The 24,498-nt window shown below is 54.8% G+C and overlaps 1 protein-coding gene across 7 annotated transcripts; it reads right to left on the minus strand.

Moving 5' to 3' along the window:
- Nucleotides 1–292: 292 nt before the first annotated feature.
- FBF1 (Fas binding factor 1) lies at nt 293–21,301 on the minus strand. Of its 7 annotated transcripts, none has more exons than XM_053661265.1 (30): nt 21,151–21,301; nt 20,063–20,140; nt 19,495–19,522; nt 18,738–18,779; nt 17,126–17,219; nt 16,413–16,473; nt 15,816–15,866; nt 14,231–14,372; nt 13,680–13,757; nt 12,988–13,107; nt 12,523–12,661; nt 12,253–12,386; nt 11,420–11,519; nt 10,062–10,544; nt 8,962–9,060; nt 8,626–8,714; nt 8,391–8,449; nt 7,281–7,436; nt 7,042–7,142; nt 6,718–6,924; nt 5,942–6,049; nt 5,722–5,861; nt 5,518–5,636; nt 4,760–4,882; nt 4,496–4,681; nt 3,895–4,071; nt 3,668–3,805; nt 3,437–3,554; nt 2,135–2,250; nt 293–1,542 (listed from the first exon to the last, which is right to left on the minus strand). In XM_053661265.1, the coding sequence occupies exons 2-30, from the start codon at nt 20,063–20,065 to the stop codon at nt 1,459–1,461; spliced, it is 3,495 nt and encodes a 1,164-aa protein (XP_053517240.1). In that variant the 5' UTR covers nt 20,066–20,140; nt 21,151–21,301; the 3' UTR covers nt 293–1,458. The 7 variants fall into 7 exon arrangements, with proteins under 7 accessions (XP_053517240.1, XP_053517242.1, XP_053517237.1 ...); XM_053661267.1 differs by having other exon boundaries at nt 21,086–21,164; XM_053661262.1 differs by lacking the exons at nt 18,738–18,779; nt 19,495–19,522; nt 20,063–20,140; nt 21,151–21,301 and adding exons at nt 17,516–17,677; nt 18,459–18,519 and having other exon boundaries at nt 10,062–10,541.
- Nucleotides 21,302–24,498: the final 3,197 nt, after the last annotated feature.

The following is a 24,498-nucleotide window of genomic DNA, read 5'->3' on the forward strand; positions in this document are numbered from 1 at the left end:
TTTATTTAGAGGGGGAAGAAGAGAGGGAGAGAACCATCCATGTGTGGTTGCCTCTTATGTGGCCCCCACTGGGGACCTGGCCTGCAACCCAGGCATGTGCCCTGACTGGGAATCAACCTGGTGACCCCTTGGTTCGAAACCCGCACTCAATCCACTGAGATACACCAGCCAGGGCCATTGGCTGATCCTTGTATGTGCTCCCTGACTGGGATGGAACCCACAACCGTGGCACATCACGACACGCTTAACTGAGTTACCGGGCCAGGGCTAGATAGATTTTTAAGCACAAAAATCAATATTTTGTATTTATTATTTGTGGACACATACATAGAGTGAAATTGTGAAACCATAAAATAGAAAGGCTGTCTCAGAATCATGTATGGCAAGAAATGAAGTTGGATTTCAAAAAAATCATATAGCAATCCAAGGGGTCCAGGACGAAGACTGTGAGTTGCCGGCAGAGCAGGAAGGCGGCTCTGGAAGCTGTCCAGAGAGAGGACAGACTGCCCCTCGGGGCCCTCCTGCTACTGGGACACTTTCTGCCCTTAGCCTTCATTTATCACGCCTGCAGAAGCCGTTTTATAAGCAATTGATTCCCACCCCTCCCCTCCAGCTGGTCTTGGCCCGCGCCACCTGGGTCTGGGTCAGGGGGCATCAGAGTGTGTCCCTCAGGGCTCCCCAGCGCTCTGTACCCTCCCAGGGCAGGGGCCCTCGATCTGTTGTTTTCATTCCCATCTGGCTGTGGCCTTGTGGCAGGTGAACAGAACAAGAGAAGCCTTCGTGCCCTGCCCTTCCCCCACCCCAACACCCCCAGTTTTGGGGTGCCTATTAGAAAAAGCCAACAAGGCCAGTGTCCATGCCAAGCCAGGCAGGTGGGAAGGAGCAGGGACTTGGCCTGAGCCCACCCAAGGGCAGGAGGGGCTGGCTGTGAAGTAAAGGCTGGCCAGGTATGGCACCCTGCCTGCCCCCCACCCTCCGCCCTTGACCAACAGGAGGTCCTTCCAAACCTGTGGCCCCACTCCACATCCCCACTGGCGGGAGTGGGGGGGCACGGTGCTGCCTCTGCCGGCCTCTTGGGCAGAGGGCAGGAGGTTGCTGGGTCATCCCTCGAGAAGACCCCCCCAAAGGCAGGGATCCACAGAGCCCAGTCAGGTCCCGGGGTCTGAGCTGGACGTCCGTGGCACAGGTGAACCAAAGCTGAGGCCGACAGTGTGTTGGAGCTGAGATCCCTCAGCGCTGTTTCTCCCCAGAGGCCACTGTACCACAAAGCCTAGAGGCACAGCGGCGCCTGCCCGCCACGGCAATGAGGGGGTACGCTCGGAAAGAAGGCCCGGCTCCCAGTCTACACGCAGAGCTGTTACCAGGCCCTGGGCAGCCCCTCCCTGGAGCTGGTGGTCAGGGGGGCAGTGGGGACAGTGCCAGGGTCTGAGTCCTCTGTTGAGGTGGCAGCGGGGCCCTTCAGGCCGAATGAGAGATCACGTTGTAGGAGGCTTTCTTCAGGGTCTCCAAGAAGAACTGTTCATTCTCCAAGAAGTCCCGGTCCTGGAAGGCAGAGCTGGGTGAGCAGTTGCCCTCTGGCCCTGTCCTGGAACACGGGCAAGGGCCTGAGAGTGAGGCAGACCCCTGGGTGGTAGCCCAGCCAGCCCTTACTCAGGGTGCCCCCCCACTTACTCCCTGGCTCTGGGGCGAGGCGGCAGGGAAGGAACAGGCACACTGGGGTGAGAGGCCAGGTATCAGTCCTGGCGAGGCCCCTGCTAGCACCTCTCTAAGCCTGTAAACTGGATATAACACCACCTGCTTTGTAGGGCAGGGGAGAGGAAAGGCTTATAGTGCAGTTTTCAGTGCAGAGCTTGAAACACAGGAAACACTCTGCAAGTGGTAACTGCTACCACTCTTGTCACAGGGCTGTTGTGAGACCCAACTGAGATGACAGAGGCAATGGCTACGAACGGAGCCTGGCCTCCAGGGCAGGTCTCAGAGATGGTGGCTACACGATCTGCCTGACTACTCTCCTCCGTGGTGGGCTCAGCGCCCCCTCCCCCAGATGTGCTCCTCTCTGCCTGTGCCCTGGGCTACCAATGTGACCACGACAGGCAGTGACAGGCCAGGGCTGCCTCTGCTAAGGGATGCTCACCTGCTCCGCTGTGTGTTTCAGCAGCACCAGCTTGGCGTGGAGGAGCGAGGGGCCCAGGCTGGTGGGTGGCTGGCTGCTCTGAGGATTGGTGGCAGCAGGAACCGCGGCTGAGAAGCCTGAGGAGGAAGTCAGGGGCTGAAGCGTCGGTGGGAGGGCGGGGTGGCCACAGCCTGACTCCCTGGGGCCTGCTCACCCCCAAAATGCGGATGCAGCCAGGACCAACGTTCTGGGCATGTCCACCAACTCTCAAAAGCCTTTGAACGTGCTCGTGGGATTTTACCGAGCAAGGCCAATTCCTGGAACCTACTCAAGGGTAAGAACAGGTGGAGGTGCAGAGATGGATGTAACGTGTTTCCACTGACATGCTGTTTATCTCAGTGACCAAAAAAATGACCTAGCAGAAAATCTAAAAATATGAAACAGCCTCCATACTTTTAATTTCCATTAAAATTAATGAAAACTTATACTGATTAAAAGTACAGTTAAATGTTTAATCGCGGATATAAAAACATGCTCCATGTGTATATTTCCAAACCAAAAAAAAAAAAAAATCAAAATATAAAACAGCATACAGGATGTCAATTTTGTGTTCAAAAACACACACACACCCTGGCTGGTGTGGTTCAGTGGCTGAGTGCCAGCCTGTGAACCAAAAGATCACGGTTCGACTCCTAGTCAGGGCACATGCCAGGGTTGCAGGCCAGGTCCCTCCCTGGTGGGGGGCATGCAAGAGGCAACCACACATTGATGTTTCTCCCCCTCTCTCCTTCCCTTCCCCTCTAAAAGCAAATAAATAAAATCTTTAAACACACACACAGGCAGTCTAGAACACTATACATCAACGTGTTAAAAGGGGTTTTCTCTAGAGAGTGGGGTTGAGAGTGACATTTTTGAGTTTGATGCCCTGGCTGGGTGGTTCAGTGGGTTGGAGCACTGTTCCGTACACTGAAAGGTTGCTGGTTCAATTCTGGGTCAGGTCACATGCCTGGTTTCCAGGCTTAGCCCCTGATCAGATGTTTTCTCTCTGGCATTGATGTGTCTCTCCCCCTCTCTTCCCTTCCCTTCTCTCTAAAATAAATAAGCATGTCCTCAGGTGAGGGTAAAAAAAGAAAAAGACTTTCCCTTCCTCTATTTTCAAATTTATTTTCTATAATGAACATGCATTCATTGTATAAAGAGTAGGTACAAGATGACTTGAAAACCCAGCGAACCCCCTAATTTGAGCAGAGGGAGGTGTGGGCAGGATGCTCCTGGCATTGCCCCACCCCATGGCCAAAGTTCAGTTCTTCCGGGGCCACTTACCACTCGGGCTGGAGGCTGCCAGGCCCTGGGCCCTGAAGAACAGCCCCATGGGGCCAGGGGGTAGGTCTTGTCGGACACGGTCCAGCTGCAGCCTCTGCTGGGCCAGACTCAGATGCTCCTGTCCCCCGTCCCCGGAAAGAAGGACACAGATGTGAGAGCTGGAGGCTGGAGAAAGGGGGTCAGTGGACTGCCCCAGCCTGCGGGCAGAGCCAGAGCTGGGAGGGGCCTTGCCTGGTGCACGTGCTGTTCCTGCTGCTGCAGCCACTCCTGCTGCCGCCGCACCAGCTGCAGCCGGGCCTGCTGCTCTGACTGCACCTGCTGGGCTTCACGCAACGCCCGCTCCCCCTCCTCGTACTTCTCTGAGGCCACCTACAGGGAGCCACTTGCGTCAACCAGGCTGGCTGAGGCCGGGGAACTGCCCCAGCTCCAGCCATGCCCCAAGCCGAGCTGCCTGGCACCTGGCTCATCCTCTCCACCTCCTCTGCACGGAGTCTGGTGCGCAGGGCAGCAGCGCTGACCCTCTCCTTCTCCAGCCGCAGCTCTTGCCGCTCCCGCTCCAGAGCCTCCCTCTCTGCTGCCAGCTGGTCCTCCTTGGCCCGGAGCTCACTTGCCCTGATCTTCAGCTCTGCCTGCTCCTGGAGATGGCAAAGTCTTCACTGCACTGTCCTTTCGGAGCTGAAGCTGGCTCTGCTCAGGGTTCAGGGAGGCCCTGCCCTGCCCACTTTGTTGCTGTGGCTCCAGCTGACCCTGACTCTGGGAGGAGGTGGTGACGTAAGGGGGCCTAGTCATGGAGGCCTGGGGCCAAGCCTCGGTGCTGCCCCTCACCCTGGGCTCAACTTCTCTAAACCCCAGCTTCCTTATCTCTGGAATACCTAAATCGTGGGGACGTAATGCAGTTGAATAAGCAATGCATACAAAGCACCTAGGACAGTAGAATGAATCATTGTGGTTTCAATTCCGATGCTGTTGTGCCCTTTGCAAAGCTGACCCGTCCCAAAAGAGGAGCAGACAGTGAGGACCGGGAAGGGAAGGGGCAGGGCTGGTGGCTCTGGGCCCTACCTTGACCAGGTTGACGAAAGTGCCCTCCCGCTGGGTGTCCACCTGCATCGCCCGCTCCGCCTCTCGCTCGGCCCTCTCCTTACTCAGCTTCTGCTGCTCGAAGAACTCAGCCCACTCAGCTGCCAGGCGCCGCCGCTCCTCCCCACACTTGTGCATGACGGACTTCTGCTCCTCCAGCAAGGCACTCTGGGAGGAGGGTGAGGGGTGAGCATCCCTGGGCATAATGGTAGGGGTGGCAGCTGAACATGGTGTGGCGGGACTCACCTTGGCCCTCTCCAGCTCCTCGCGCTCCATGGCCATCTGCTGGGCCTTGATCCTCCTCTGCTCCTCCAGGGCGCGCTGCGTGGACTCCGCCTTGGACTGCTCGGCGCTCACCCGCCAGCGTTCCTGCAGCCAGGTCAGGGCTGAGACTGGGCTCCCTGCTCCCAGTCGAGCCTGACTGCTGTGCAGACCCTCCTGTGTCTCCCACACTATGTCACAAACACCTCCTTCCCAGAGAGATACAAAAGGAGGGGCCCCTGAGGAAGACTCAGGGCCAGCTGCTCGGACTGACTGCACCAAGGCTCAGGACCTCTGCTGGGAGGCTCCGGAGGCAGCAGCGTCCCTGCTGCCCGAACTGCCAACACTTGGCCTCCCTGTCTCCCATCAACCAAGCAGGCAAAGCACCAGGGTGGGCATGACCCTGCATATGCCAGGAGACACGGGTGTTTTTAAAGAGTAAAGCTTCCTCTTATATGTGGAGGTACATAGGGAGTTCAAAGTATCTGTTAGGCACACGTTTCTCTCAGTGTCACAGGCATCGTCTGTTGTGACGGATTCAACTGACTAGAGAGAAACTGGGACATGTAGCTGACGGGCAGAAAAAGGTTCAGCTGCAGCAGGCGGGGGCACTTCTGGAGGTGGAGCAGGGAAGCAGGGGCAGGAAGGGGCAGGAGACGTTTCAGAGGCCGTCCCGAGGCCGTGGAGCTGGGCTGAGAGCGCTGCTGACACTCGGGCCCTGTGTCGGCAGAGGGCAGCCCCACCTGCTCCAGTAGCCGGCTCTGCTCGTTCAGGCGGGCCTCCATCTTCGCAATGACCTCCTGGAGCCGGCTCCGCTCCTCCTCCATGTCCCGCTGCTGGTGGCCCAGCCTCTCCTGCAATGCTTGGGGGGGGCCCACAGGGTACTCACTGTCCGCCCACCCTCCCACCGAGATGGGAGAGGAGGAGACACACAGCCCACACGGTACCTCGGAGCTGCTTGTCTTGCTGCTGGATGCCCAGCTCCCACTCCTGAGCGGTGGTGAGGTGCGAGGCCTCCACACGGGAGGACAGCTCGTTCAGGCTGCTGGAGAATTTCTCCATCTGCTCGATGACGCCATTCAGGGACCTGGGGAGGATCCGGTCACCCCGGCCTGCGGACCCCAGCACCAGCCCCTCGGGTGGGCACAGCCCAGACCTCGCATGTACCTTGTGTGGGAGGTGGCGCTGGTGACAGCATCGATCTCTCGGTCCTTCAGCAGTTTCAGCCGCTGCAGCTGCTCCTCGTGGTCCTTGCGCATCTCCAGGATGGAGGCCCTACAGGGCAGCGGGGAGGGCGGGCTGTGGGCTGCTTCTCCAGGGAGGGCCGTGCCTCCCCTCCTCCTTCAGGCACTGCCTCAGTCCCCCTGGCTCCTCGGCCTCATCTGTCTCAGTGCCTTAATGTCAATGCCACATCCACTCTCTAAGGGGGAGGTGCCTTATGTGATTCAGTGAAGGGCATTGTACACAGAGGAAAAGAAAGGTGTGTCTGGGCTCTGAGCAGTGTTCAAAGGCCGCTCTGCCCTCACCAGCCGACTCCTTTATGTGCCTTTTCCTCAGTTGTTCTAACCTAGAAAGGCGAGCAGATCGACACTCGAGGCACACAACAGACCACATCCAGGGCCGATCCAGTAACTAGACTCAAGACGTCCAGCAGGCGAGCAGATTAAGCTGGGCTGAGTTAGCCTGTGGCTGTTTGCTGCCACCAGGCCCAGCCCACACAGTGCGGGCCCTTAGGATCCCCCCGCCCCCCTCCCCCAACTTGTGTGTGACGGTCAGTGTGCTGACCTGGGTGCTCACCAGGAAGGGAAAGGGTTAGGCTGTGGCTCAAAGGCTGCAGAGTCATGGCTTTGGGGGTCACATGGCAAACAGGTTGCTCTGACTTCCTACCCTTGAAGACTGCTCCCCTGCCCACCTGGGCTGCTCCCCTTGGGCTGCGCCCTCACCGCTGCAGCTCCCGGAGCCGCTCCATCTCCTGGTCCTTTTCCTGCGCAGCCGCTGCCAAGCGCCGCTGGTGCTGGGCCATGAGCTCCGCTCGGGCCTGCTCAGCTTCCTGGCAGTGAGACAAGTACTGGGCAGACAGCTCCTCGTTCTCCCTCCGCAGCCGCTCTTCCCGTTGCTGGTACGATGTTTCTAGCACCTTGACACGGCTTCTGCCAACAAAACACCCAGGTCTGATGCTCAGAAGGCGAGGGTGGCCTCCCGAAGGGCCTCTGGGAACGCAATGGTCCCAGGACAAGCGTGAGCCTGGGAAGCCCAGAGCGGGGTACCTGTGAGCATTCTCGATGAGCTCCAGGTCAGCCTGGTGTCGCTGCTGCAAACCCTCCAGCAGCAGCTTGTGCTGGGTCCGCTCCAGCTCCAGCTTCCGCACCTGAGAGGGCAAGAGTGACAACTTAGAGGGCGGGAAGGCAGGTCCCTCAGGCTCCCTGGGGAATCCTTCCAGGGTTCCTCACAGTGACATCTTCCCATCACAACCCTGCCCTCATAGGCAGCCACCTCTGACCCTCACCTGGGCCTCCAGCTCTGCCAGCCGGGCCTGACTCTGCAGCAGCTCAGCCTGAAGCTCGGCAGTGCCACTCTGAAGCTGTGCCTGGGCAGCCAGGAGCTGCCTCTGATATTCTGTGCCCGGCAGCAAGTGCTGTGCCAAGGACTCGGGGAGCGGGAACTGTAGAAGGTGAGATATTCCAGGTGAGGTGGGGCAGAGGCTCAGCGAGGCTCGGGTGCCTCTGGGCCTCTGCTCACTGGGACCAGACACCAAGAGGCCAAGAATGAGGCCCCAGAGAGTCACATGGTCACTGCACCTGCCCTCAGGTCTGGTTAGGAGAATGAGTCTCCCTCCTTCCTTGGAACACCCTCCCAGCAGTGGTCCAGATTCCCTGACAAATGGCCAAATCCCAGCAGTCTTTTTTCTAGTTTTCAAAAATTTATTGATTTTCAGAGAGAGGAAGGGAGAGGAAGAAAGATTGACTTGCTGTTCCACTCTGCGTCTAGGCATTCATTGGTTGCTTCTTGTGTGTGCCCTGACTGGAGATCAAACCCTCAACTGTGGTGTGTCAGGACGATGCTGACCAACTGAGCTACACCAGGGCCCCAGCAGTGTTGGTGACAACAAAGATTGAGGATACTGACCCTTTCTATCAGGTCTGCCGTCCTAATGTTGATAGCTACCCTGCTTCCTGCTGGCTGCCCACCAACCCCCATCTCCAAGGGCACTTCTGGGTTACTAGGGATGTGGACCTGTGGGGTGGGGCCTCCTCCCGGCCAGGGGCCAGCGGTGACCGCCACACCTGCGAAACAGATGGAAGTGCAGAGGGAGGATGGCAAGCACGGAGGAGACTGTCTAGACTGAACTATAAGACGCCTACGGTTCTGCTCTCTGATTGGAGCACTCCTGGCTATCCCCACCTGGTTGCCACCTGATTCCCTATTAGTGTTGGCAAGTTAGCACCCTGCTCTGCCTGCCCAGGCTACGGGCATAAGAAAGTGCCTGTGGGGAGAGCCAGGGTGTGCTCTCTGGTGTGTCGGCAAGCTGTCAGGTCAAACCACGGGTGTTGCCTCTGACCACAGGAGAATCGCTTCACAGGCCTGAGACCTGTACCTGTTTGCCCGCCCTCCCTACCTGGACAGGCACCGAACACACCGTGGGTTCCTGGGAGCTCGGGACACACACTGCAGGCCCTGAAAAATCAAGAGCAGAGAACTGAGGGGGAAGGAGGCCCACAGAGGCCCCAAGGTCTCGCGTGTGTGTGTGTGTGTGTGTGCTCCAGCATCACTCTCTTCTGGGTGCCCCAAAGGAAGTTCCAGGTGCCTCTCTCCTACCCAGACTTAACTCCCAGACAAAGCAGAAAACAAACCAGTGCCAGAAACGTCTCCAGGGGCTGTGCGCTTCTTTGAGTCACCTGCATAGAGGGCCAAGGTGGTCGGGTTCCATGTCACAGAGGACCTGAGGAGACAGGAATGGTGGGAGGGGGGACAGTAAAGGAGAACATCAGCCTCGTGTCACCAACTAGAAAGGCCCCAGTGGCTGGTGGCTCACCGAAGTGAGAACTCGGTGGGTAAAGATGGGACCCCAGATTCAGTGGGCTGGACACAAGGTATCAGAACCAGATACCAATGGCCCAAGTTGGAAGCAGGCCCAGTCCGGCCCCCAGAGCGCCTCTCACCACCCTCAACCCTGGCTGCACACATACCCCGCAGTGGCAGGCCGGGCAGGTGGCTTCTGCACTGCTGGTCCTGAGGTCCCTTCAGCAGCTGCCTGCTTGAGCCCTTGAGTGTTGGAAACAGGCTGGCTGAGGAAGTAAACGTTGAAGTGAAGGTGGCAGAGGTCCAGGCTGGGCTGGGCGCAAAGCTGTGCGGCTGTCCTCTCCCCTTGGCCCTCCTCCTGTACCTGCAGTCCTGTCATGGGAAGTCCCCTCCCAAGCTGGGGCCTGTGGCCTTCCAGAAGCCCCTCCCTGCCCCAGGGCCCACCAGAGCAGTGAGTGGACAGTGAGCATTTGACAACAATCCAAGTAGCAGCAATGGAGATGTTATAGGCACCAGAGTTAAGTTCAAGTTCAAGGGCTTTAGACTGAGGATCTGCTCACTCTGCCAGGTCCAGCTGTACTTGAGGTTTCTCCCTTCTCCTGTCTGTTGTTCTCACCTCTCTTCTTGGCTCCCGGCGTCAGTGAGGAAGCTTCCCCCTTGGTTTCCGGTCCAGGTCAAAGCCACCCTCCTCATTCATACCAACCCCAGGGCTGGGCGATGTCCCTGACCTGTCACATCGTGTCTCCTTTGCTGTGTCCACACAGCATCTTGTCACTCTTTCTGGATGATCCCAGCCTTTCCAGTCCCTCTGCCTTCCTGCACTCAGGGGTCACTGACTGCCCTGCCCCACAGGACCACCATTCTGTGGCTTCCCCCAAAAGTCACCTCTTGGCTACTGCGTCTTCCCTAAAATCCCCAAAGAGCACAGGCAGATGCCAACCCACACACGCGGCCTCCCTTCCGCTCAGGCCGCCACGAGCACTGGTTATTCAGGCACCGGGGTTGCGCCAACCCCTGCTCAGAGGCAGCTGCATGCCTGCCACACCAGGGCCCCTTGTTTCCCACCTATCCAGTTGGCACCTGTCCCCACAGCAGCTGGGGTGTGAGTGCCAAGAGCTCCAGGTCCCCTCGTGTCTGCACCAGGACAAAGGCAGGAGCCAGGCACTGTCTGCGCAGAGCCCCGAGGAAGGAAGCACGGGGAAGGGGTGGTGCTCCATGCGCCCTGCCTGGTCCTCCCGCCACAGGAGACAGCAGCCCAAGCCCATACCTGCTGGAAGGGGGTTGGCCAGCTGCCCGCTCCCAGTTCAAGCCCTTCGAGGTCAGAGCGTGCTCTTCTCTGGCCAGACCTCGGGACTTCTTCCGAGACAAGGCATGGCTCAGCCAGTCCTCCTCCTCGGTCTCCTCGGATGCTCCCAGCTGGGAAGGCCGGCTGGCTGTGGCAGGGGCACCAGCGCCCTCGGGCGGTGGCTTTGCCCCGATGGAGGAGGGGGGCAGCCCTGCTGGGGCAGAGTGCTGGCCCAGAGCAGAAAGCTGGTTCTCAGGATGGGGCACAAAGGGTGTGGAGAGTGCAGAGCCCTCCCTCTGAGGCTCCCTGGTGGGAGAGGGAGGGAGCAGGTCCTCATCTTCGTCCTTGAGGCCCAACCAGTCAGCTCCTCCCTTCCTGGGGTGGGGGGGGCTGGTTGTTGCTGGGGTGCTCTGCGTGGAGCCTCGTTCTCCCCTGGTGTCTGTGCCGCCTTCTGCTAAGAACCTACTTTAAGACAGAGAGGGATGGGGTCTAGGGCAGGGCCAGCAGCCTGTCTCCACAGCCCCTGAGCAGTCACCCCCTCCACCACCGGGGGGCACTGTAAGGTCCACACCAAGGAGTTGGGGTGCCCGGGGGCTTGGCGTGCCAGCCTGAGGCCCCGAGAGTATGGTGCCTGCACCAGTTCAGGTGGCAGCTCGGTGACAGCTGGGCGCTGTCTGTAAAACACCATGAAACACAGACACCCGGACCCGGGGACAACTGCATCTGCAGTGAACAGGACCGAGTGACACCACAGGTACATGCGCCCGGGGCGAAAATCAGTTGAGTCAAATAGTTTCCCAGCAACTGTCACTTTGTTCCCTACTCGTTTATTCGGCCACTGCCTGTGTGTGTTACTGGCCAGTGGCAGCAGGTTCTAAAGCTGAAGAATATACCAGGACTGGAAACAAATGTCGATGTGTACAGAGAATTAATTAAAGAGAAGAACGGCTGTCAAAGCCGACAAGGTACAACGTTGACAACTGCTCGGTCTGGATGAAAGGTAGGGGGTTCTTTGTACTGTTCTCACAACTTTTCTGTCAGTCTGAGATTATTTCAAAATACAAAGCTCGAAATATACCCTGGGAGGAAATTCCAAATTGAGACAATTCTCCTTTTCCCTCCGAGGAGGCCGACAGCAGAGCGGGGGCCCGGGCTCCTGCTGGGGGGTGGCCTTGCCCTGCGGCCTGTGCTGGTAGGAGAGGCCGCCCCCCTCCTCCTTCAGAGCCGAAGCCTTGCACAGCGCAGCCGCCAAAGCGGGCTGCTGAGGGGCGGGCCGAGGCCGGCGTGTCTCCCCGGGAGCAGCCTGTCTCCAAGACCAAGCTCCCCGCAGGGCCACCTACCTGACCGACTGCCGGCGGGACTGCCGGCTCTCGGAGGAGCCCACGGTGGGCTGATAGGCCCCAAAGATGAAGTCCTCGTTGCCCCAACTATCTTCTTTGTCTGTGAATTAAGGAGCATGTGATTTAGGTAGGGTAAGGCAGTCCAACTCTATTTTTTTTTTTTCTTATAAAAAATTTTATTTATCTTTAGAGGGGAAGGGAAAGAGAGAAGGAGAGAAATACCAATGTGTGGTTGCCTCTTGTGTGTCCCCTGCTGGGAACTGGCCTGCAACCCAGGCATGCGCCCTGACTGGGAATCGAACCACGATCCTTTGGTTCACAGGCCCAAGCGCAATCCACTGAGCTACACCAGCCAGGGCTTGGAATTCTATTTTTAAAAAGCTGAACTGGAAGTTTGCTAGGAAGACACATGGCGGTGACGCTGCTCTGCGGGAGGCGGGGTGAGGGCTGGCCTCCACACCCCCACCCCAGCACCCGAAGGCCGTCGGGAAGCTGCCACTAGTGGGCCTGCCCCGTGTCCTCTGGGTGAGGCCAGCGGGCTAGTCGTGTAATAGGGACGACTCAGCAGGTGGCCCCAGGGCCAGCGCTTTCAGAAACACTGCAGTGACTTTGAAACTGTGTTGCAACCAACGTATTTATAAGTCAAACAGCATATAAATAAAAAAGAGCAGTATTAAACGTGGTAATTATGACTTCACAACTGGTCTTAGTTATCAAAGTGCCCAATAACGTGTGTGTGCCATGACGTAAAGCTTATTTCTTATTACGGGCTGCGGTAAGAACCCGCTCTGGGGGTCCCCCACTCCACCTCCCTGCCCCACAAACTTTCTCACCCTGTGGCCTCTGGTACTTCCTGTCCAGCTTGAACTCCTGGTGCTCCCCGGGGTCTGGATGGGCCAGGTGTTTGGAGGCAGAGCCTCGGCCCAGCGGCTCATCCAGCTTGGAGCGAGCAGGGGGAGGCCCTCCCCTGCAGGACGGAACACAGGACGGGTATGTGTGCACACAAGGGGTTCTTGGGGGGCCCATGCTGTACCCTCCCCGGCTTCTTCCCAGGCCTGAACCCGCAGCCTGGCCAGGGATTCTCCCCTCCTAAGGACGCTTACCGGTCTCCCGTCTGCCTCCTCTCTGCTTTGGGGCTGTCTCCAAACCCCAGGGCAGCCATGAGGTCGTCCTCATCGTCAAAGAACAATTCTTCTTTCTTTCGGATGGGGGTGTCCCCAGGAGTTAGAGGAACAGAGGGACCTAAGAGTCGGAACGCAGAGCACAGGGCCCTCCACTGTGATGTTCGGATGGGTGGAGGGGCACGTTCCTCTGCCACCTTGGCTTTTGTATGGGGCAGCAGGCATTGAACATGTCTGGTGTGCCCACAGGACCGGACTCGACCCCAACCCTGACCCATTCCCAGGCTCGCACAGCCCACCTCCGTTCTGGGAGATGAATGATCTTTTGATCCTGGATCTTGGTCCTGAGACACGCCCGGTGGGTCTCAGGCTCTGCACTGGCACCTCCTGTTAACAGGCTGCCTACTGAATCTTCCTTGGGACAAGAAACAAACCCGCCCTCCCTACCTTGATCTCTGGCTGGGGCCGGGCTCTTCTCAGAAATGGCTTTACTCTCTGTCCCAGGCGGCTTCTTGGTGACTCCTTCCTCGTCATCAGAGAGAAGTCCTGCCAACGGGTCTTCCACATCTTGGGGACAGAAGGGAAACACAGGTCAGACCGCACGCTTGCTCCAGAACAAGCCCTGTGCCATGCTGGGGGGCCACTGTGTTCTTCTTCTTCCCAGCTGCTCCGATAGAGAAACAAGCCCCTGGGCATCGGGAGGAGCCCGTGCGAGGGGGCCTCTGACGCAGACGGGGCACACGGGGAGAGCGAGCGGGAGAGCCCCCTGGGCCTGACTCTGCCAGGCCTGCCCGTGACCCCGGACCCTGCTGCCTGCACAGCCTTCTGGAGATGCCCTGGGCATCAGAAATCAAACATCTGTGTGTTCATGAAAAGAAAGGAATTTTTGCTGTTCTTTATAAAATCTTCAGTTTGACATCTGGTTTCAAAGTCCTTGCAAATAAGCTTCCCAATTACCCAGGTGAATACACATAATCAGTGCCCCCTGGAATCGTGAGGAACTAAATCAGTGGTACCAGCGTCTGCTCCTCGTCTGATACACACAGCAGCTCAGCTGGGGTCAAGTAAGTGTTGCCTTGGCTACCTCCTCCACTCCCCAGACTGAAGCGTCCCAGAAGAATGACTGAGGCCTGTGGTACCTTCAGAAGAAAACCTCTTGTACTGATGCCCAGAGCTGCTGAGAGACGGAGATGGCTTCCTGGTGGGAATGGCATCCCCTGTGAAAAGCAAGGAGAAGGCAAGGCCATGGGCCTGGGTCTGTCTTGGCCAAGGTTCTCCCATGACTGGGGCCGTGGGAGGGTGTACGCTTCTCCCAGGTGGAGCTGAGGGCTTGGGGCCATGGACCCAGCCACTCTCACACTGGCTTCTGGCAGGGAAAAAGAGTATAGAAGTTGCCTGCCCCAGTCGCAGGCACTCCAGAGACATGGGTTTGGGAGAGGCACAGGCTACCGTAAGTTCTCAAACACTGACAGCTTCTCCAGGAGCGGCCACGTTGGACTGGGAGGGACTGGAACAGCCCTGGGAAGGAAGCTCACCTTGTGCCCCTCCCCCACCGCAATCACGCACATACACATTAGCTCCCAGCCTCTGCATCCCAGGTGGAGAAAACCCTCCGGACAGGAAAGCTTTCTTCTAAGCATTTTCCACATCCCCGAAGCTCCCTAGATCTGAAGAACTATGTCCTACTCACCCTTCTCGTTGGCTGTTAACATATCAGCAGGTTTGGGGTTGCTAGGCAGCTCTTCCTTCCCAGAACCCTTTGTAGGGCTTCTGCTAGAAGCTGGATGAGACTTCTTCAGACCTAACAGATCGGCATCCATGTCATCCAGGTCCTGGAAAAGCAAGGAGGGAGGAACCCCCACAGGCGCTCAGATGGTGGTGGCTAGGTGCCTCCGTGCTCCCAGCAGCCTGTGGTGATGCTGCCTCTTTTTCCAAGTAGGGCAAACAGGGACCTGGCCAGACGGGGTTACAGAACAGAACAGAGGCAGGGCCGAAGCACAGTCCCCACACACCCGACCTCAGGCAGGCCCAGGGCTCGGACTGGGACCCCCAGCAGCTGCAGCGCCGATGCTAGAATGAGAGGGTGGCCGACACTGGCTTTCAGCAGCTTCTCACGCAGACGTGGCCAGTGTCGAGGCTGTCTGCACAGGGAGCCCAAGAGCGGGGCCCTAAGACTCCGTAAGGGACACGAGACTTTCTGTCCGAAGTCACGGAAAAATCTGGATTCCTTCGCCTGCCTGGGTCAGGAGAAACGAAGTGCCAGTAGAGGCAGGAGTGTGAGGAGAATGTTCGATGGTGATGACATTAAAAGCTACGTGAACCAAGCCAGGAGCCGCCACGAGCCCTCCATATAGACCCACTAAATGACGGCTTTCATAGGAGGGCAGTTGGTACTCCAGGGGCAGAATTGTGAGGAAACATAGGAAAATGAAAAACTACTCAGAAAAAGTGAGCTGGGAAAGAGAACAGAAGCAGAGGCAAGCAGAGTGGGGGTGGGGCTTAGCTCATGGTTCTGAAATGAGACTCAAAGTCACCACCAAAATCTGATTCAGAGGCCTTAAAGGTCCAGCTGGCTGCCTCGGGAAAGAGCGACTTCAAGCTGAGGTTAGGGAGGCTGAATGTGGAGCCGGGAAGGGAACAGACTGCAGTTCCTCAGGGCCCCACGGGGCTGAAAGCAAGGGCTCAGCCTTGGCCCAGACCGACCGGGAGACGTGTGTTAGCCAGAGGGGCTCGGGTCAGGCAGCAGGGCGCTGCTGGAGGGTGGAGGGAGAACTAAGGGTGACTGGAGGCTTTAGACTCCGGCCAGTCCACCTGAGCACTGAGAGATTAGGAAGTCTTCAGAATTTGTCTTAAAACTCCATTGCCAAGATTCGCTTGGGGCCTGATCTGGTGGAAGGACAGCTGTACCGAGGGGCACTGGGCAAGGGGTGTGGGGAGAGACAGGGAGAAAGGTTAGGAATAAGCTCCAGAAGAGACAGTCTCCTCATCTTTCCCACAGGGTGACGCCGCCAGGCAGTTTCCGGGGGCAGCAGGCCCATGTCACCAGAGGCCGGGGCCTGATGTGTCTCTAGGTAGGTGCATCTCTGAAGCCAGGAAACCCAGCTCATTCCCAGAGGGGCGGAGGGCAATAGCTCATGGATGAGCTCCACTGTTGCTCTAGGAAGGGCTCAAAACACACTCTTTAAAGGGAGAAATTAGAGGGAGAATGAAGGCCTGGCACAAAATATCAGCACCCCAGCCCACGGGCTCCCAGAATGTGTAAGCTGCTTGGGTACCTTCATGGCCTGGAGCAAAGCCTGCGGGTCTGCCTCTGAGACGTCCGAGACCTAAGTCCGAGGGAGGGGAAGGACCTGTGTTAGACAAGGCCTTTCGAGCTCAGGGCTCTGGCCCCTTGTAGCGCTGCTTCTGACAGGGCCGGAGCCCATGGGGCACCAACAGGAGTGTCCCACCCTCCCGTGGGGTTGCTGTTTGAAGATGACCTGCCCAGGTGTAGAGACCAGACAGGGCTGTCACTTCCATGTCCTCCCACCCGGAAAGACCACTTCCACTGGGCTGGACGGTTTTGAGTCCTAGAGGACTCACACCACTTCCCACCCCTGGGACTGGGCGGCAGTGGAGTTTATAATGGAAGCACAGTTCCAAGGGCAACATTCAAGGCTCCAGCAGCTGCCAGGAGCTCTAACTTCTAGGACACCTCACTGGTAGGAAGGAAAACGATGTTGCTTTGGGCACTCGGCAGCCGTTGGGAATTGTGTTGCTTTAAGAACAAACTGGCTTTGTGAAGCCTTGTAAACTGTTCTGTGAGCAGCCCCTTGGCTGCTGTCTTGGGGATAAACAGAGAGGGCAGGGAGTAGGAACGGGACCAGTCTTACCTCGGCATCAGCTCCCGCCAGGTCCGCCATGGTGCTGTAGGCGTCGTTCTCCAGGAGGGACCTGCAAAGGGGCGGCATCAGCACCCACCTGCATTCCCAGGGCACTAGGTAATTCTAAGAAAAGAAGGATGGTTTAGAGAGTCCAAGTGAACTTGGGGGGACACTCTTCTCCGGGAGAACAGAGTTGCTAAAAGGAATTTCACAGGTCGCCTAATGCGGTGGGTTTTTAACTTTTTAACAAAGGAACAGAGCCTCTTTAAAGCTGAACTGTTGAAAATGACAAGTAAGAGAGAAAAACGGATCTCTGTTAGCTAAAATGAAGGTGGAATAGAAAATTCAAAAAGCTCCTCCCTAGTGCTCAATTGTCCCAAGAACCTTAGAACAAACAACCAGAACGTCACCAATCTAGGCTAATCCTCTTATTCTGAGGATAAGGAAATTGAGGCTCAGAGAGAGAGAGAGAGAGAGAGAGAGAGAGAGAGAGAGAGATTGAGATTGAGATTCAGGAATTGCCCAAGGTCACACAGGATGTAGCAGCTGTAGGACTGCAAGCCAGGACTTCTGCCCTCCAGTTCCGACCTCCTTCTCCTCACCCAGGGGGGAGATCACTGACAGTGAGAGCCACGGACACACAGGAAATGCGAAGTGGGGTGAGGGGAGGCAGGGCATCTGGACAGAACTGGGTTGTGGATACCCACCCAGCCTGTGCTTACTTTGCTCTTGTCCTTGCAGCAGGGAGCGCCTGGGCTCTGCCTGTATTATCTCTGGCATGTGAAGCAAGTTTAACAGGCTTCTCAGGTGGTGTCACTGCAAAAAAAAGAACAGAGCAAAGATATCACTCGGCCACAAAGAACTGGAGTAAATGTGAGAAGGTCCACAAGTCCCCACCAAATTGTGGACCAGAACTTCCTATGGGAAGAAGGACCCCTATGGAGGAAGGAAATAGGCCCCATAGGTGGGCTCCAGTGTTATCCCCTGGAAAACCTGAATGGGGGAGAGGACGGTATATTTCCAAGCAGGAAGTCAAGCCTAAAGACCAAATGATGACACAAGAAGAACCCACTCCCCACCCCCCCCACGGAAATGCAGGAAGAACAACGCACTTCCAAGGCCCAAAGCTGTCAGCTGGAACACACGGGCCTGCGCTTGGTGAGTTCTCCTGGGCCAGATGTGGGGCAGCTCAGCCCTGCTGTCCCCGGTGAGCCTTTCAGGACCCTGAAGCCCTGCTCCTCGGAACACCAAAGTCGGACACACAGGGCAAGCGACTGGTATCGGAATAATAAGAAACTCTTAAAATGCACCAATTAAAAAATGGGCAAAGAATCTGAATAGACCTTCTCCAAAAAGAATAAATAGCCAATAAATGCATGAATAGGTGCTCAACGTCATTTTAGTCACTAGGAAAATGCACACCAAATCCACGATGAGATGCAACCGTTCACCCACTAGGAGGGCTAGCATCAAGCAGGCAGACGACAACGAGCATCGACCAGGACTCGGAGAAACCGGAACTCTCCCACACTGCTGTGGGAAGGCAAAGCTGGACAGCGGCGTGGAAAGTAGACTGGCGGTTTCTCAAAAAGTGAAACACAGGTACCACAGAGTCCGGTAATTCCACTCCTAGGCTTATAGCCGCAAAGCACACAAAAACCTGTGCACGCGTGTTTCAAATACCGTTATTTGTAATAGCCTAGGCAAAACATGGCATATCCATGCAATGGAATTATCACGCAACCATGGAGAGGAATAAAGAAAGGGACCTTGAAAACATGGTAAATGAAAGAAGCCAAGCCCTGGCTGGTGTAGCTCAGTGGATTGAGCGCGGGCCTGCAAACCACACGATCGCGGTTCGATTCCCAGTCAGGGCACATGCCTGGGTTGCAGGCCGGTTCCCTGCAGGCCAGTTCCCAGCAGGGGATGCATGGAAGGCAACTGTACATTGATGTTTCTCTCCCTCTCTCCTTCCCCTCTTCCCCTCTAAAGATAAATAAATAAAATCTTAAAAAAAAAAAAAAAAGAAAGAAGCCAGATGCAAAAGCCACATACTGTGTGATTCCATTTTATACAAATTGCCCAGACGCAGCAAATCCATAGCAAAAGGAGTAGATTAGCGGTTTCCTGGGGCTGGGAGAGGAGAGAATGGGGAGTGAATGCTCATGGGCATGGGATTTCTTTATGGGGTGATGAAATGTGCTGGAATCGACTCTATGAATAAGTAAAAACCATTGAAATGTACACTTTAAAAGAGTAACTTTTATGTGAATTATATGTCAATTAAAAAAAACAACAAGCCTAAATCAGGGGATTCTGGGAAGGGGCACTTACTCTCATCCGCCAGGAGGTCACCAAGGACATCAGCGATGGAGCCTGGAAGAGAAGGGGCAGCGCCATGACCTCAGGAGGAGGGAATGGTTTTCACAGCCTCCCTCCCACCTTGAAATCACTCCCAGGACCTCAGGCTTAGCCACGACATGTTTCCTCACTCCCTCCCAACAGGTCACATCGCCTTACAGAAATACCCCAGGGGAGAAACAAAAAACAACTTGCTCAAGTGAAGATGGTGAAGATTTTCAGTAGAACCTACTTTCTGTTTGACACACTGGCCAACGAGCCAATCTTCCAGACTCCGAACAAAGCCCAGTGTGCTTCTCTGGGAAAAGTGTCCAGGATTTCTAGGCACATACAAGCTTCTCTCCTACCAATACCCTCCTAATTCCCTTCTATCTGAGGACCCTCAGAGCTGGTCTGGAGGCACCCTCCCTTGGCCCCTTCTCCCTGGCACGTGGGAACCAGAGTTCGAGTACTGGATTCATTCTCGCGTGCAGCTGGAGTGCCTTCACCACCCTTCACACTGCGTACTTCTTGGTACAGAGCCAGAGAAAAGGGTTTTCTTCCCAAGTCCCATCCCTTGTTTACTTCTGAATTGCTCTAAGGGCCAATGAGGCAGCATAAGGAGTCCTCTAAAAAACCAAAACTGCCTAAGGAATTAGGGGAAACCACCAGGCACATTCAGTCACAGACATGGACCCAAGGCAGGGGGATTATTTTTGGTTTAAGGGTGATATTCAATCTCTCCACTCACCTTTCAATCCCTTCTTGGTCTTTGGTGCCTAAAATAAGAAAAACACATCACTCTAATGAAATCAAACAATGACGTATATTGAAACTGAGAACGCACAATGAATTGTTTTGCCTTTTGCCAAGTCACCAGTGGTAAAAGGCATGCGGATGGCATTTAGAGACAGAAGCCATTCATGCTTCCCCTGAGTTTCTGAGAATAGACTCATTCAAAAAGTGGCAAGAGCTTTGGCCAACAGAGGATGCCACTGTTGGTCCCCACCACCATCCCCACTGGGGACAGAAGTCTCTCATTTTCCCTGAATTCCAGATGACACACAAACCCTCCCAGCCAGATGTAGCATGACTGGGAATGTATTCCTATATCCCATATCCCCACCTCAATGCCAGCAACAGACTTAAAAATGCTTCCAGCTGGACATTCAGAGAGGCTCGAAAGAAATGCATGAAGTTCACTACCAATGTTACTTCTGCCACCCTTGTCCAGGAACCACACCCTGGTCCCACAGCACTCCCCGCAGTCAAGATCTGGGTGTTGAGGGCTGGTTCACATTTCCAAGCATCTTACTCACCATCTCCAGGCTCCTGGGGGCGCTGCTTGCAGCAGGGTCCAGCTCATCTGAATTCTGCCCACAACAGGCTCCTGCTCCCTGGTGAAGAGAAGGGATTGCTTTAAAATGATGGGGCCTGAGCCGTACTTGAGTCCAAGGCCCATAAAGGCTTCTCTCACTTCACTCATTCAAGAGGTCACAACCCATTTCCCTAAATAAAAAATTCCTTATCGGGGAGCAATTCAGATGAGAAGCAAAGTGGTGTGAGCAGTTCGGTGAGCGTTCGGAGGCCTGGGCATTCCGCGAATAAACAGCAGTGCTCCTCGAAAAGAGGGTGGGAGGTGGTGGTGGTGGTGGTGGTGGGACGCCAGGTTCCCATCTCGGAGAGGAAGTGCCTGGCACTACGGCCCCCACACCTTCCCAGGCAACGCTGCGCCTCATTTCCAGGCCGCGTTCAGCACAAATAGCGGAGCTGAGTGCCAGCTACTCCTTGGCCGTGCATATTTCCACTGACGCTGTTAAGTTTCTTTTTTCACACTAACTATAAATCCGAGTAGTCCCATTAACAGAGAACTGTTTGCTTCCGAGTTATCACTCTCTGCCACTCGACCCCCGTCCATGTCACTAGAGACTGTTAATTTCCTTAACCGGCCTTGGAAGAAGGGAATCGGGGCGGGTTGTCTGTTTCCTTGGTGTTGGCCTGTCCTGTTCTGAGAATGCCAAGATTCTCTGGGGTTACACACAGGGGCCTGAATGTTCGTGTTTGTCATTCTCTGTAACGGCATTTGCACGACCTCGAAGTGCCAACCTGCTGGGCCTCACGGGACGTCCAGGAACTTCCGGTCACACACACCCCCCCAACCCCGTGGGTCGTGTGCCTGCCTCCCAGATCGCGAGACGCTCTCATAGAAGCTCTGGGGCCTCAAGTTCCATCGAGTCCTCGCGTCTGCTCAGCCGACTCCCGGCCAGTCACTTTAAAATCCTGCGCCCGCCCCTTAGCGGGTACTCCTCAGTCCTAGGCCCCTACGCCCCTCCACGCCGTACCCTTCCGCGGGCCCAGCCCCTCTCGGCCGCCGCGCAGCTTACGATCCTCCCAGCCCCTGAAATACCCCGGGTTACGCGCCATTCCCTTCAGAGACGCAACCGCTGGGACTCATCAGAGACATCGCCGCGGGCCCGCGATGCCCTGGAGCCCAGCTCGGTCAAGCCTCCCGCTTCCTTGACCAGCGTCAGCCCACCTCCCAGTCACCCGGCCGCCAAAGGTGAGACGCGATGCATCCTGGGAGTTGTAGTCCTCGCCCCGCTCACCTGCTGAAGCCAAGGGAGCAGAGGACGCCAAAATAAACTACACTTCCCAGAGCTCCCCGCAGCGGTTGTTAGTCCAGAACTAGCCTCGACCGCGGCTCCGAGTGTTGCTAGGAGCCGCAGGAACGCCACTTGGGGAAGGGGAGTACTTCTTGCTCCACGGTATGTACGAGCCTTTTTCCTCCTGCCATTCCTTGGAGGCCACGGCTCCAAGACCGAGTACTCTTCTGAGGGCTGACGGGGAGGTGCCTCTCGTGACGGGGAGGGTGGGAGGAATGTGTTAAGATTGAAAGATTGACACGTCAAACCATAATTACGCATTTATCCCACATTCTAAAGCTTAGCGAAGGGGCCGCGACCTTCTTGTTCAGTGAAGAAAAATCTTGGATTTTTCTTCAAAAATCAAAGTCAGCATGAAACCCAACACCATCACCAATAAAGACATAACACATTTTTGTGTTAAGTATAGATTTTATTAAGGGTCTTTCAATTTTGCAAAGGGAAAAAGGGTTAGTGGTTTGGCTTAACCGCAGGCCAAGCAGTGCTGCTTGGTCACCACCGTCTAACCCAGAGTGACTCGCCATGGACCCCTGCACCCTCTCGCATTCCCACCCCGCTGACAAGTCCAGCCAGGGAAGGGTAGTTACGCACCTAACTGCATCTTGTCAGGTCGGAACCAAACTCAAACCACAACAGTAAAAGAAGAAAAGGCGGCAACATAACTATACACTCCAAAAGATACAAGTCCTACCCTTGAATGCACAGCAATTGTGAATAAAATGGCGTTTACAACGTAGTAGCCAGCAATCTGACTACTGTGGAGGAAAGATCACAGATACCTAATCTATGAAACAGTCCACAGTATTGTAGCAAAAACAACTTACTTGGGTTCAGAGTTTGTGAAATCATTTCCAAATTTACCATGATCCTCCTGAGATTATGAATGGCTCACTGAAATTCAAGGCAAAATCTAAAGCATTACCCCCACCCCCCCCCCCCCGCCACCGCCCGCCACCCCGCCTCCCTCCCCGGCGCCGGAATCTAGGAATTTGCGAATCCGCAACTGCTAACATCTGGTAACTAAGGTCCAAAGATTCCTTATATGTTTCTATGTTCACTATCATGGACCACAGGAATAGTTACTGAAAATTCAGTAAGTATGTACAGCTAAAGGCAAAACTCCACTTCCAACATTTTAAAATGAAAAATCATTTTAGTCATTTACATATGACTTGGTCTAACCCTCCAAGAATGGAGTAATAAATACTCAATTAGCTGGGATGGTCTCTGCATTTTTCATGAAAATGATCAAAGCCTGTACCAGTCAGGAGAATCAACAAGAGTCCTGGTCTCTGGTGAATAATCTGTTTCCCGGCTCTGGTCCTCTCTCCGACTGCAGAAGCAGCGGCTGCTGGAAGACAACCTGTAGCTCCAGGACTATCTTCCACAGGTGTAGAAAGATCAGCATTTGTTACAATCCACCTGCATCTATTCTCTTCCTTCCTAGTAAGATAGAAAGAACTCAGAAAAGAGGTGGGACTAAGCAGCACTCTCCAGAGAATTCTAGGATCGTGAACTTGAACCATTATTAAAAAAGAGCCAAGGATTAAGATCTAACATGTTAACTTCAGGAATTACAAAATATCTCCAGATATACAAATTCTGAAATTACAGGCAGTGAGTCCTCACAAAGTGTGTTAACAGTTAATGTTGTAATTCAAGTGTTTGGAAATAAACTAATACTTGAGCAGTGTTTGTTCTAAGAACAAGGGCAGGAAGGACCCCAAAGCTTTGGGACAAGTGTTTGGAGGTGACTAACGTTCAAACACCTCAGCACGTATCTAACAGCGTAAAACAGAGACAGCATCCCTAACAAACCACAAACTTTCCGCTTTGAGTACTGTTCAGAGTACTTTTTTTAAAAGGCTCATCTCAGTATCATGTAGTAGAGAAATCTTATTAATTCCACTCAGTCTTTATCATTATTTTGGAGGAGACACTACGTTGAAGTTTACCTTTGTACTCTCCAGAAACAGCTCACTGAAGGACCCAACAGAACCTAATTTATCTATGGCAAAGGCTGGCTGCTGAGGGACAGCCAGCTAATCTGCCGCTTCCTTTTCAGGGGTCAGCAAGTTCTCCTGCATCAACCAGGTCACGTGGCTCCGAGGCGACTGCAATTCCAGCAGGTTTTGGTGCTATGGGTTCGGGCAGGTCTCACTCCTTTCTATTTTCGTCCTTAGTGACACCCAAACCTAAGAAACTGTCTTCAGATCCTTCATAATTTGAATTTAGGTTTAATTATGTGGTACACTCCTCCCCTTTTTTCTACTTTATTTTCTTGTTTATTCTATTACAGTTGTTCCAGTTTTTTCCCTTTTGTCCCCTTCCACCCAGCCCGTCTCCCAGTCAGTCCCATTGTCCACGTCCACGCGTCACTCACACATGTTCTTTGCATGGTCCCTTCCCCTTCCTTCCACTGTTCCCTTCTCCCTCCTCCAGCTATCAGTCTGTTCCTTGTTTCCACGTCTCTGGTTCAACTTTTCTTATTTTGTTTATTAAATTCCAGTTATAAGTGCAGTCATCCTGTATCTGTCTTTTACCGTCTGGCTTATTTCACTTAGTGTTAAATGTCCGATTCCATCCAAGCTGTTCAAACAGGTAGGAGTTCCTTCTTTCTGCTGCATAGTATTCCATCCTGTAAATGTAACAGTTTTTTGATCCACTCATTTACTGGTGGGCACTTAGGCTGTTTCCAGCACTTGGCTATTGTAAATTGTGCTACGGTGAACACTGGGGTGCATAGGTTCTTTTGGTGTTTCAGGACTCGGTATATTCCCAGCAGTGGAATTGCCAGGTCCAAAGGCAGTTCCATTTTTACTGAGATTTTCTGAGTTTTCTGAGATTCCATAGTTTTCCACAGTGGCTGCACCCGTCTGCACGCCCACCAACAGTGCACTAGGCTCCCTTTTCTTTGTGTGCTCACCAGCACTCACGGTTGATTTATTAATGATGGCAATTCCGACAGGTGAGAGGGGGTATCTCATTGTGGTTTTTCCCTGGATAGTACAAATTACTGAGCTTTTCCTACATCTTTATTCTTTGATTACAGTGAATGAAGTTTAAGACAAAACATTCCAGTATTAATAAAA

The sequence above is a fragment of the Artibeus jamaicensis genome, unplaced genomic scaffold, assembly GCF_021234435.1.
Source record: "Artibeus jamaicensis isolate MK-2021 breed Jamaican fruit bat unplaced genomic scaffold, CSHL_Jam_final contig_2259, whole genome shotgun sequence".
NCBI classification, from domain to species: Eukaryota; Metazoa; Chordata; class Mammalia; order Chiroptera; family Phyllostomidae; genus Artibeus; species Artibeus jamaicensis.

Bases quoted from the DNA above. Each gene is read 5' to 3' on its own strand.
- FBF1 (XM_053661261.1), bottom strand. From the start codon at position 18,504: ATGGATTTGCTGCGTCTGGGCAATTTGTATAAAATGGAATCACACA. The intron at 15,867-16,412 runs GTAAGACTGGTC...CCTCGGACTTAG, and splicing joins TGGCGGGAGCTGATGCCGAG to GTCTCGGACGTCTCAGAGGC. The intron at 2,251-3,436 runs GTAAGTGGCCCC...CTTCCTCCTCAG, and splicing joins GGCAGCCTCCAGCCCGAGTG to GCTTCTCAGCCGCGGTTCCT.